Below are 13,827 nucleotides of genomic sequence, written 5' to 3'. Positions count from 1 at the left end.
GCCCGGAGCCCTGGTCAACACCTTGTGATTGCAACCCCGTGAGAGATTATGAACCAGAGGACCTGGCTGAACCACGCCTGGTTTCCTGACCCACACAAACTGTGAGATAATACAGTGTGCTGTTTTAAGCCTGGAAGTTTTGGAATAGTTAGGCAGCAATAGATAACTAGCCCTTGGTAAATAATAAGAGCTCATTAATGTTTGTTATGTTTAATGATTCAGGTTATATATTGAGGCCTCTTCTAATAAAAGTACTTTGAAAATTTGGAGTGATCTTATTTCTGTCTTCCAATATGACATGGCTCCATTTGACCTAGAGCTGTATCTGTCAACATACTAAAAGGTGAAAGATTTTAAGAGTTAAACTTATTATAATGGAGCAACAGTAGGGTAATCCTCCCTTTAGGATCAGCAAGACCCTAACTGGAGAGCTATGGTCTCTCTTGGGCACTACATGTAAACAAGGAGATGGAGATCCTGGTGATAATTGGAAACCACAGAGACAATTGAGAACAGACATTAGAAATAATTTCTTGCACTGTGTGCCCATCATGGTGTAATATACAGATCTTGTGCCCTAGCTGGTTTGGCTCAATGGATAGAGCGTCAGCCTGCGGACTGAGGGGTCCTGGGTTTGATTCCGGCCAAGGGCACATGCCTGGGTTGTGGGCTCGACCCCCAGTGGGGGGCGTGCAGGAGGCAGCCAATCAATGATTCTCTCTCATCATTGATGTTTCTCTCTCCCCCTCTCCTTTCCTCTCTAAAATCAATAAAATATATTAAAAAAATATATATACAGATCTTGTAACATAGAAATTCACACCTGAAACATATATGTTCATGCTGACCAATGTCACCCCAATGAATTAAAAAAAGAAAATTTCTTGGCATTTAGCATTTGGAATATCTATTGAGAATAGCTGTCACATCTTCTTAGAAGGCTTTTAAAAACAGAATAGAGCATTAGTTTGAAATCCGGAATCCCACCTCTTCTCACTTCTTCCATTGCTACCACATTGGCCCGTACCACCATCACCTCTTATCTGGGTCATCCCAACAGTATCCTAAACCTATGTGATCCTGTTAAAATGTTGTAAGTCAGATCATGTCAGTTTTGTCATTTTCCCAGATGACTTCCACCCTCCAGGTGGCAGAATCCTGCAGTGGCTTTCCATCTCACTATGAATAAAAGCCCAAGTCCTCACCAAGGCGCTATAAAGCCATTAAAGGCGGTAGGTCTTCCTCGTCACCAGAGTCAGCATCTTCTAGGTTCTGGAAAGCAGCCTTTGTATCAGGACTTACTTACTGAACCCACATCTGCTGGGCTGCATCTGAGACCACTGGAGGACAAGGTTAACCACAAATAAATGGGTAGAAAAAAGGTTTATGAGAACACCCTGAAACCCCAGCTTAAGCAACGTGGCAGACCTGTGGATGCTGGAAAAGGAACACGAATTGCAGAAACAACTTTGGCATTGTTAGCAGCAGCCATGAGTAAAAACAGGATCCATACGTAATACCAGGAATTGCAAACCAAACCTTTTACTAGTATGGCTTAGAAAATCATAGAAAAATTATTGTATTGATGAGTATAAACAACTCTTTAGTTCCTTTGCTTTAAACTTGAATAAGAACTGAAAATATTGGTGTAAAGCATGCGTGTCTTTTTAAATTATTTATTTATTTATTTTTATTGTCTACAGTTTTACATATGTCTCCTTTTCCCCCAATTGACCCCCCCCCCCCGCCATTCCCATTCTGGGCAAGCCCCCACCGCCCCAGTGCTGTGTCCATTGGTTATGCTAACATGCATGCATACAAGTCCTTTGGTTGCTCTCTACACCCGCCTCTCCAACCCCCCAACCTACCATTTGTCTCTGGATCTACTCTTGTTCATAAATTATGTTGTTCATTATATCCCACATATGAGTGAAATCATGTGATATTTATCTTTCTCCGACTGGCTTATTTCGCTTAGCATAATGCTCTCCAGTTCCATCCATGCTATAAGCATGTTTGTTTTGATAAAGATTACATAAATACAAATTTCCCCAGGCCAGAGGTCAACTTTGGCCAGCGCTCCATTTCTAGACCAGACACCACATGGTTAATTGCTTCCACCTGAAATTCTTTGTAAACCCTCAACAAATACCATATTTACTTGATTATCACCCCAGCCAAGCCTTGCTGACTTTGAGGAGGAAACTGGGAAGTCTTCTCCATGTAATTTCCCATTTAATAGTCTATCTTGGTTGTCAGCAATGTCAGAACTACTCTGAAGGCTTAGTAGTAGTGGGTTTAGAGACATAAATGGGCCTGTTTATTGCAAATAAAAAAAATGTTAATTATTGTTCAAGCCAGTGGTGAAATTAACTTCAGAGGCTCCTGGGGACAATTTATAGGCATAATTCTTCCCAGTCCTAATCTTAGAGGTAAAATGAATCCTTAAAACCGGTAAATTATTCTGGTAAATGTGAAGCTAAAAGGCAGTTTTAAAACTGCTACTTTCATGTATTTTTGGCAAATCAATTTACCTCAATATGGCACAAACATGCTTTTCAACTAATCTTACATTTATTCCCTTTGAAAGACTAACGTTTGTTGGCAAAGTGCCTGTCTCCCACTGAATAAAGCTATTATTTATTTTTCTTACTGTCAGATGTTTAAGGCAAAAATAGTGATCTCTGAGGTCTATGTGGTCATACTGTGGTCAAACTGGCCCTACACATACCATCTGACTCATCATCTGTCAGCTGGGAGAGGCACAACTCCTGAGCTAGGGGATCTGTACTCGGGCCCTTGTGTGGTACCATGTGCATGGTACACTGTACAGAGCCTAAGGAGGAGGGTTCAAATTCTTATACGTTTTCCTGGGTTAACAGACGTACCCAGAACATTGAAGGGAGAGATGACGTTGCATAGGGCGCAATGGCGTGGGAACTGTTGGGGACTGCCTTGTGTGGCCTTAGGAAGACAACCTAATTTCTCGACACCTCAGTATCCTCATTTATAAAATGAGGATAATAGTATTGCTTTTAAGGTTGTGAGCAGTGCATGAAGTCATGCATGCAGCTGCTGTCTTAGGCACACCAAGCACTTAGGTGACAGCTCTGGTTCATTAGCATCACTGCCAGCTTCACTCTTGGTGGCATGTTTCAGGCTTCTTTAGAGCCTGCATAGTGTTTGACATGTGGTGCAATTACTCCATCCTGGCAGGGAGCTCGAGATGAATATGGCAGGACAATTATTCCCAGCATTTGACACTTATTACCTATTTATAGAACGGATAAGGAAAGTTACAGTGAATTATATTCAGATTGTCATACTTGAAGTCTAGACATGATTTTTAACTCCTATGTATTTTGATTTTTAAAGTTTACTTAAATTACTGCTTTACCAGCGCAAAGAAAGCAGCTTAGTTATTGTCATCCACCTAAGCACGTGCCCTGGGCCAAGCAGCACCAAAAGGCATTTAATAGACAAGATCTTTGCCTTTAAACATACAGACATCAACGATATACTAAAAAATTAAAAGTAATTAATAGATTTATATTGATTATATTAAAAGACAAAACTACTCTTCATTTTATCTACGTTTTAAATCTAAAAAGTATAGCTTCTGATTTATGTATTTTTTAACATGTGGAGGAACTTGAGTTGTCTTTTAGTGCAATGCCCTATGTTATATATGCTGTGTATGTCATTAAATTTTATTTATGTTGTTTTCCAGTAAATAGTATGTGTATTTTTAAAGCAGGGGAAATGAATTTATGAGCATATATGGAAGATTGTATTTAGACAATAAGTGGAGGAAATAAAGCAATAAAAATATATTTGTATTTTTGTACGTTTATTTTTGCCAAGAGAAAGACAAAAATATCATGGAAAAAGGACAAGGGCAGAAATAGGCTCATGGGAGTGGGAAAGGCCCAAGAATAGAAAAGCAGTAAAAAACAAATTTCCTAACAAGTTATCTCTTCTTAAGTGAAAATGTAATCTAGCTACAGAAGTCTTTAACTTAGTGTTATTGGCATTTTTTTCTCAGATAATTAATAAACTTAACTGTACCTACTTACTCTTTACCACCTGATGCACCAAGTGCAAATTAACTTTATTTTGAAGATAGAACCTCAGCAATATCAAGTAATTTTTCTAATCCAAGTCTAGGGTTAGTAGCTTTGAATTAGTTTTTATTTTATTTTATTAAAAAATATTTTTATTGATTTCAGAGAGGAAGGGAGAGGGAGAGAGAGAGAGAGAAACATCAATGATGAGAGAGAATCATTGATTGGCTGCCTCCTGCACGCCGCCCACTGGGGATCAAGCCTGCAACCTGACATGTGCCCTGATTGGGAATCGGTGACCTCCTGGTTCATAGGTCGATGCTCAACCACTAAGCCACACTCACCTGGCTAGTTTTTAAAAATATAGTTCAAGTTTCTAAGCACTACAAAGGAAACCCTAGTAAAACACACTCCTCAGAATGAAGCACTACTCACCATAACAATATTTGGGAAATTCCACCCAATCTGGCCACAGGGGCACTACATACTCGTATAGTGACTTTTCTGGAATTCTCTAATGCTTCCATTGTTCATATAGCTGCTTGCTTGAATATAGAATTTTAGAAGACAGCAGGATCAAGACCTCGCTCGGCCAAGTGACTTGACCTCCCTGAGGCTCATTTCCTCAACTGTAAATGGATAGTCAACTGTGGACAGGACTGTGTGTGGAGTACCTGGAACATAGGAGGTTCTCAATTAATGAACACTCTCTTAAGTCCAGAGGACCCCAGAATGGCATCTCCCGGGTTACAATGCTGTAATTGCTCTGCTATAGCATCAAAATGTGTACAATTCACAGAGTGTCACGGTAAGCAAACCTTCCCAGGCCACATGGCTGTGATGTGACCCAACCAGGTGCCACCTTCCAGAGCCCAACAGAAGGGGGCAGGGCTTGAGCATGACCTCGCTGACAAATGAACAAACTTCCTGCTGGCTCAGGTTGCCTGTTTCTTCAACGTCAGCAAATTCCTGCCTATGGTTCCCTTGAGAGGAGCCAGAGTCTCTATGTTCTGAGCCTTCCCTTTTAGTTCTTAAAGAAACAAAACAAAACAAAACCTGCCCCCAAGTAAGTGGAAGGAATGACACCATGCCCCACAAGACCCTAATTCAATGACATCTGGCTTTAATATAATATTACAAATAAGTTATTAATCCATATGCATAAATGAGACAGGCACTGTCCTACGGCTTGTTACCCTAGGGTAGATCAGGGGTTCTGAGACCACACTTTGAGAATGTCTTCGCTAACATGTCAGCAGCATTACTAAAACCTCCCTTCTGCTTTATTTCATGAATTTATCCTGTACGTGCACATCCTGCACAGTACTAGCCTTAGATTGTGTGGGAGAAAAAACCCAGTAATGACTTTCAGGAAGCAGGTAATATTCTGGAAAGATTCCCTCAGTCTCATAGTTCTTTGATTCAATACTTTTAGTTTTTCCCGCCGTGTTTTTGTGTGTTTTATTTTGGGTAACTGGGGGACAATTAAGACACAGGATGTTAGCCAGTGCTTATTAAACCTGAAGACTAAACTATGAGCTACACCATCGCCGCATCCCACTTGGCCTCCCTCTGACAGCGCTCGCACCAGCCCTGCTCTGCACATGGTTCTCCTTGAGGTCGGCATTTCCCCACACATGCACACCATGTTCTGCCTTCACGTGGGGTAAGTCAGGTTATGTAAACAGCATTTTGCACTTGCTTTCATACCCACTGGTTTGCCTACATCAATTAAATTACATCAGATTTAAGACGAAAAGAATTACTTACAGCCACAGCTTGCGGCAAGCGAATGAAAGTAGGCCCAAATTGCTGTCCTTCCCACCCTCCTGTAATGTCCCCTAAACCACCAACCATCTTGAGTTTGGACTCCAGCACTGTCATTGGAGAAAGATTTCTGGGGGGAGTTACACCAGAAATTCCAAGGCATGGCTTGGTGTAGGCATGAGTTATAAGATTCAAAGAACATTTTAACTTGCCCATGAAAAAGCAAAAGCAAGAAACTTTACACACTGACCGGTGTTGGCTCCACTGGTTGGAGCTTCATCCCATGAACCCAAAGGCGGCCGGTTCTGATTCCCCGTTTGCAGGTTCAACCCCCCAGTGGGGGTGTGTTTGGGAGGCAACCAATTGATGTTCCTCTCTCACATCGATGTTTCTCTCTTTCTCTCTCCCTCTCTCTCTCTCTCCTCCCTCCCTCCCTCCCTTCCTCCCTCCTTCTCTCCTCTTTCTGAAATTAATTTAAAGAAAAAGAAACTTACAAACCTTTTCTTTTGCAGTCCAGTGTTTGTATGGGAAACACGTAAATGTGGCAAAGAGAAGAGTCCATCTCAGGCTTGATAACTGGGGGTCTCCCTGACACTTGGGGTTTCGGGTCCAATTGTTCCTTTTCTTCTTCATTACACAACTCTTCCGATTTTATCTGACGCAGCTTTTTATTTCTTAGTTCCTGTGGGCTTTCGCACTTGGCATAGTTGCCCAAATTTCGGTTCTTTGGGACCTGCAGCATTGAAGTAAGCGTCTCTATGTCACAGGTACAGTGCCAGGGGTTGTCGTAGAGGCGCAGGTAGCTCAGGAGAGGTGTGTAAATGAACACTTCTTCGGTCAACACTTTGATCTGGTTATGCTGCAGTAAGAGCGTGGTGAGTTTGTTTAAACCAAAGAAAGCCTCACTCTCAATTTTGGAGATCTCATTCTGTTGCAGATCCAAGCTTTTCAGCCTTTTGAACTCGGAAAACATGCTGTTCTTCAAAATGCGGATCTTGTTTCTTGCTAACAACATGTGCAGCAAATCGTGAGGCCAGTCGGGCAGCACATAAACTAGTTTTCTTTCTTGACAATCCAAGTATTTTTCATGAAGATACGTGTACACTTCGCAGGGGAGGCCCGGGGCGTAGCGTTTGACCGGGCTGGAGCCTCTCCGGCCCCCACCCGCCCGGCCAGGATTCGCGCGGCTTCTCACACCCCCAGGGTTTGTCTTGCGGAGCTCAGCGGCTTTCCAAAAGAAAAGCAGGACGATGATGGTAACCACGCGCATCCTGACACCCAGCTGGCCCCAGTTACTTGGTATGGCAGATGGAACAATGAAAGTATTCCTTTGAAATCCAAGTGTGGGTAATCTTAACTAATGCAGATCAGAACAAAGAGATCCAACTGAGGTATGGTAGAGTCCCTAGGTTGCAGGAAAAAAAAAAATTAGTTAAGGACGTTGTAAGCACCGTTATTGACAAATAGCAGCTTTTTTTTTTCTTTTTAAGTAAGACATTCCAGATAATAAAGGCATATGCAGAGCAGTGGTGTATAAGGCTCTGCACCCTCCAACTGCCTTGTTTAGTGGCTAAATGTTGGAGCCCTGGGCATGAATCAAGGCCCTCCTAGTTGCTAATCTGTGCAACCTCAGGCTAATTACTTCGTCTCACCTTCTGCATCTGTAAAATGGGACTGAAGATCCCTCTAGTATTGTTGAGAGGATGAAACGGGCTCCTGTGTGTGCCTGGTCCAGGGGAAGCACTCCACAGTGTTAGGCTTAGCGCTGTGAAAACCGAACCCTGTAGTTTATCAGCACATCGGATTCAAGAATTAAAGGGTTTCCTCCCTCTTGCAGCCTTGAGATGTGCAAAAAAGAGAGGACTCAATGGCTGTCTTCCTGAGCTTATTCTTTCATTTACTGTCTCCCAACCACCAGTCATGTTGAATGTGGACTCCAGAAACGCTCAGGGTAAACTGAACTGTATCGGTATCCCTGGCTCAAGGTCACCTTCCCAGCAGTCACGGCTCTGCTGTATCAGAAGGCACACCCCTTCCCATTCCAGCTGCTCTCCACCTCTTTCTTGTTTTATTTTTCTCCAGAGCACTTATCACCATCTGTCAAAGCAGATACTTCTTTTGTTTATAATCGTCCCACCCCCTCCCCCCAAACAAGGATGTAAACTTCATCAGGGCAGGGATTTTTGTCTATTTTGTTCACTGTTGTATTTCTGGCACCTGTAGAGTTTCTAGCATGAAGCAGATTCTTGGCAAAAACTTGTTGAATGCATGAATTACTCTCAAGTAACTATTCTATAAAAATCTTAATCTCATAAACTTAGTTATTATATTTGGGAGGCAATCTATTTTTTCCTTAGCCAGCAAGTATTATTGATGACTTCCAAGGTCTGCACATATTAAAGAATTGTCTCCATTTAAATATGAAATAATTGTTTCCATTTTTTTTTTCATCCTGAAAGTGGTTTTGGTTTGCATTTATTACTTAGGACATAGTCCATTCTTGGCAGATGAAGAAATGCTCAAAATGGATTTATAATTAACAACATTTCTGTTGTTATTACTGTGGGGCTATGTGGTTAGGAATGGCAGATGTGTTTTCTACTCATTGGCCGTGTGAATGCCAGGATCACTCCCTAGCCTAGAGTGTTCCTTCTTGATGGGTGTCCTCCACCTAGAATGCCTCCCGCTTCTTTGCCTCAAGCATCCCTCCTATGTACTGTGTGTTCCTGCTCCTAACTGCTACTCTTTTATCTCAGATTTGGAGTGTTATTTCCTGTCAGTCTGAAGTGTTGACTGTGTGTCACTTTCCTATCTAGCTCTGTGTGCATGTCTTTCTTCCTTGCAAGACCTTAAGCTGCACAGTTGCCTCTGGTCCCAGGGCTAATCAGGCACTTGGCCTTTCTAACCCTCCACTTCTCTAATTGTAATTCATCATAAATTGTATGTCAATTTAACCTTAAAAAATCATAAGTGTTTTGTTAATTACTATACTTGCTGAATTATTTATGATATGCATGCTGGAGTATTTGGAGGAAAGTATGCTGATGTCTGCAACTTATATTAAAATGCATAAAACAAAAGATGGATTGAGGGATAGAGAGATGTACAAGTGGATATGTGATGAAGCAAATGCAATAAGATGTAAATTGTAGCATCTAGGTGGTGGGTATATTTATTGGACAATTCTTTAGTTCTCTCAACATTTTTGTATGCTTGAAATTTTTCATAATTAAATGTTAAAAGGAAACAGAAAACAACAACAAAAAATGAACAAAAAGTCATGCCACAAAAAAAGCACGTTGGTTTTCGTCAGCGCTTTGAAGCCAAAAGCTCTAAATATATGCTGTTTTCCACAAAGTAGTATTTTTCTCTTTTCCGCTTCCTTCTGTAATCCTCAAACAATAACAAACATGTGTATATATTTTAATTTTAAAGCCAAAAGAAATCGTTTTTCTGGGAAAAGAAACCAGTACTTGGAATAAGACTTGCCAAGGTTTCTGTGTTCTAATGAATACATCACATTGAATGTAGGATGGAAAAACTTTAAGTTTAAACATTTGTAATATGTTGTTTAGTGATATGTCACTTGTTTAATTTAGGCCTCTGTAAAAATTTGCAAGAGCTGAATGTCTCTGACTGCTCAACACTCACGGTGAGTATAAGAAGCTTATTTTACTGTTGTTTACATAGCTTTGGGCTTGCTCTGTTGGAGTGTTAATACACAGAGGTGTTGCCAAAACATATGGCTGTGTGCTCATTTAGGATTAAATATGGAAAAAAGCAAACTATGTTAGACATTGGCAAGAAATGTTATCCTACTTATATAATGCTGTTATTAACCCTGTAGATATACGTCCAACGTTGGAGTCTTTGGAAAGTGGAAACAATTCAACAATTACACAAACATGAACTATATTTATATTTAAAGCCGTGTGTATGTGAGACAGAAAAATTGGGACCCCGCAGAAACAATAGGCTCATTGTCATGGTCTTCAAGGTGGCAGTGCCAGAGAAGATGGGAATGAACATGTGAACCTAGCCAACTCTCCTGGCCCGTCTCCAGGCTTTCCTCTACCTCCAGTCTGTCTCCCACCCTGTGAGCACACTGATACTCTCTCTAAAAGGCAGATCTGACTATTTCATTTCCAGTTTCCATCATTTATACACATACTCACCATTTACATTATTGGATAAAGTCAAAGCTCTTTAAAATTACTGTACCTTGGAGACCCTCTGTGGTCTTGCCTCTGCCTCCCTTTCCAGCCTCATCTTGCTCCAAACCCGGCACACACATTGTTTCAGCAACCACGAGCTGCTTTGCTTTCTGTGCTGGCTCGCCAGGCTGCTGCTCACTGCTTTACCTTTGCTCGGGCTGTGCTCTTCGATTGGAATACGCTTTCCCTCAGCCCTCGGGTGCTGCTTTCCTCCTGGGCAGGCTTAAAGGCTTACTTTAGACCCCACCGCCTTCCCCAAGACATCACCGACTCCCAAGGCGGAGTTTGCTGCTGCTCCTCTGGTCCTGTCCTAGGCAGCCCTAACCACTGTGGTTCTGCCTCCTCCACAGCCCAAGAGGCCCCAAGGGCAGGAGATGTGTCTCACTTTTTGGGGGTAGTCGTAGCACAGGGCACAGGCCTTGCATAGGAAATACACTCTAATACAGAGTGGGGCAGAAGTAGGTTTACAGTTGTGAGTATGTGAAGCACAGAGTTTATTCTTGTGTTATTATTTATTAATTATTGTATTACTTTCCACACAAACAACTGTAAACCTACTGTTGCTCCACCCTGAACATGTTTAATGAATGAAACTATATGGAGATTCTAGTAGGTAATGGACAACACTGACTAGAACTTGAGCTTTCATCTTGGGTTGACATTGATATACGTCATAACTAACATTTCAAAAATAAATAAGATCAACCTAGAGAGGGAAAGGGAAAGGGGGAGGGAGAGGGAGAGGGAGACGGAGACGGAGAGAGAGAGGGAGAGGGATAGGGAGAGGGCGTGCATGGACGAGAAGAGGACTTAGAATTGAACCATGGGGAGTGCTTGCTTTTAGGAGCAGTCAGAGAAGAAACAGTGAAGGCTCTTAAGAAGGAATATAAGAGAAGTAGGTTGAGAATAGAGAGGTATCACAAAAGGCAAGAGAGTGAAGAGTTTCAGAAGGAAGTTACCAAGTGAGCAAGGCCTCCTAGATTTGAAAATAGAAAGTGACTGGAGGCTTTTGCTAGAACAGTTTCCATAGAATAGGGGGGCAGAAATCTAATTGTAGTGAATTGCAAAGTGGACAAGAGGTGAGAAAATGAGGCATAAGGTATAAACCTATTGTTCCAGGACAGTGACTAAGGGAGTGGCAGAAGAACACAGAGGCAGGGCAACCTGTTGTAGGTTTACAGAAGCTGGAGGAAACTCACTTGAAGCAATGAACAGAGCAAGTTCCTGAGGAGACAGGAGGGACTAGAATGAGGGGCCTGATGGTGTGGTGCCCTCATTAAGCACCAGCTCCAGGATGGATCCATGCCCCTGGGCAGAGGTGAGGAGATGTCATGAATTGGCTCCTCCTTGCTGCCTCCCCAGTCTCATCATCATCATTCTTTCTCTTAACTTTCTACTCTACTTCATTCATTCTGTTAATATAGTTTCAATATATTTTTATTGCTGAAAGTATTACAGATGTCCCTTTCCCCCACATTGACCACTTCTAGCCTATAACTGCCCCCTGCCCCAGGCCTTCACTACGCTGTTGTCTGTGTCCATAAGTTATGCATATATGCACACAAGTTCTTTGGTTGATCACCTCCCACCCACCACCATTCACCCCTACCTTCCCTCTGAGCTTTCTGTGGATACTTTTAGTACCTACTATGTTAATAATATATAGGGTGTCCCAAAATATGAACACGCGTACTTTGAATAATTATAAAGGCAGAGTTTATTAAAATATATTTTATCTTAAAAATCGAGCTATCAGCTGTTAAAGTTTGTATACATTTTTCTTGGACACCCTGTATTTATCTCTATCTATATAAAGATATATAGGGAATTTATTATTTATTATTAGTGTTGTAGGGATTTAAAAATGAATCAAGTTTTAGTTCTTGCCTTTAGGGACATTCAGTTCTGCACTTAACATCATATTCTTTAAATTTGGCTTCCTAATAGGAAAGTCAAAACAATGCCACCTGCAATGAATTTGTAAACATCAAAATATGTTCCAGTTTTGGAGTCTTATAATATACAGGGAGGACCATTTTATCCAATTACATTTCATTATTGTTTTTCCCTTGAGACAGACTGGAAGATGAGTTTACATTTAAGGAGTTGAGTACCATTCATTCAAAAAGCTTTAATTTCTAAGGAGCTTGCCTTAAGAATATATTACCTTCAGAAATGTTTGAGTGCATGGTGGACAAATTCATAAGCCATTCTGCAATGTAGACACTCAAACAGCTTTTACATTTCTGTGTTCTAACATCTGGGGTTTGAACTTAAACTTATTTTAAATATTGAGAAGAGGTTTCATTTGCATTTTTTCCAAACAGAAAAATGCAGAGATGGTTTGCCTCCTCGTATCACAGGGGAAATCAGGGTCCTCTGATACATAAAGCATACTCCATCTTCCTTTTCCTGGTCCCCAAATTTTCATCTTCTCTGTGGCTACCTCCCTATCGGTGCATAAACCAGCTTTCTAACCTCCTCTTGCCCCAGTTGCATCGTTGCCAGAGTCTTCCAAAAGGTCCACAATCACTTTGATGTTTGATTGGCATCATGAATATTTTTGAAGATAGATATTGTTTGTATAAACTACAAACAATGCCACACATTATGGTTGTTCTCTCCATTGCTTCTGGGAAAACTACAATGTAATTTCCACATAACTCCAAATCCTACATTTTGGTGGTGGGGTGTCTAGAAAACTGCTGACAGCTCCAAAGCAGGGGCAAGAGTCTAATGAAAGCTCTGCCCTTGCACGCCTGTGGCATTGGCACATAGAACCTTTCCTATAGCAGAACTACAGTTTTACAACCTGGGTCCTCTTTAAACTGTGGTTTGCTGCCCCTGTAAATCAACCAGTACCTGTCCCATGTGATAGAGGCCCAACCTGCAGGATTTTATTACTTTAATATCCATGACTCCAGGAAATAATTAGGAGTAGAATGTTAAACATTGATGATCCAGCTGAAAATAAACTTTTGCAATCCTCAGTGATGTTCGGGGTGACCGTGTTGGCCATGCAGAACTCTTCCCCCAACCACATCCCCTAGCCAAGTGACAATTTACCTCTTCCTGCAATGGCCTATTCTTTCTAGAACCAATGTACCATAAATATTTAAAACTAGCTGACCACTTCTGTGTTCCTGGGGAGACTCACCAACCATCATTAAATAAATAAAAACCTGCTGCTACTCATTCTAGAGTGTTTATAAGTAGTTACCCTATAAGAAGCAGCCCCATTGCAATCAAGCTTGCAGTTCATCTGGTCTTGTAAATGTCCATTTAGGGCTCATGCTCGAAATCACTGTTTGTTTTCTCTCTCTCTCAGGTCACAGTCACCCCATTGTCTTGTACTTCAGGTTCAGCTCTCTGGGGGAGAGTTGCTGGAATCTTTGAGATCCTCTCCGACAGCACTCCCAACCCTGAATTTCATGTAGCCTATATTTTACTTTAGGCCACCTCAAACTTGTCATACATTTAGTGAAAATCTGTTTAGCTGTTTAATATATTCAGGAACCGAACCATAGAAACTTAATTACACACACACGTGCGCATACACATACATCTACAAATAAATATAGATGTGTAAGCATGGACTCACTTTTAATGAAGTCCAGTTAAGAGCATTTACTATTTCTGCATAATAATTTCAGTAAGTTTAAAAATTGGTCCATTTTTTTAATACATTTTATTGACTTTTTACAGAGAGGGAGAGGGATAGAGAGTTAGAAACATCGATGAGAGAGAAACATCGATCAGCTGCCTCCTGCACACCTCCCACT

General features: G+C 41.3%; 2 protein-coding genes across 2 annotated transcripts in view; one reads left to right on the top strand and one right to left on the bottom strand.

The window, feature by feature from the left end:
- The window catches only part of FBXL13 (F-box and leucine rich repeat protein 13), a 166,852-nt gene that overhangs the window by 65,732 nt on the left and 87,293 nt on the right, over positions 1–13,827 (top strand). Inside the window, exon 10 of the mRNA XM_059711281.1 lies at positions 9,431–9,483. Within this exon, the coding sequence (XP_059567264.1) occupies positions 9,431–9,483 (53 nt within the window). The remainder of the gene's footprint in view (positions 1–9,430; positions 9,484–13,827) is intronic.
- Positions 1–13,827, bottom strand: part of LRRC17 (leucine rich repeat containing 17) — a 29,972-nt gene that overhangs the window by 8,733 nt on the left and 7,412 nt on the right. The window contains exon 2 of the mRNA XM_059712753.1: positions 6,330–7,236. Within this exon, the coding sequence (XP_059568736.1) occupies positions 6,330–7,101 (772 nt within the window). The 5' untranslated portion in view covers positions 7,102–7,236. The remainder of the gene's footprint in view (positions 1–6,329; positions 7,237–13,827) is intronic.

The sequence above is a fragment of the Myotis daubentonii genome, chromosome 10 (assembly GCF_963259705.1).
Source record: "Myotis daubentonii chromosome 10, mMyoDau2.1, whole genome shotgun sequence".
In the NCBI taxonomy this organism is placed as follows: Eukaryota; Metazoa; Chordata; class Mammalia; order Chiroptera; family Vespertilionidae; genus Myotis; species Myotis daubentonii.
This window is presented reverse-complemented; position numbering and strand designations above follow the sequence as displayed.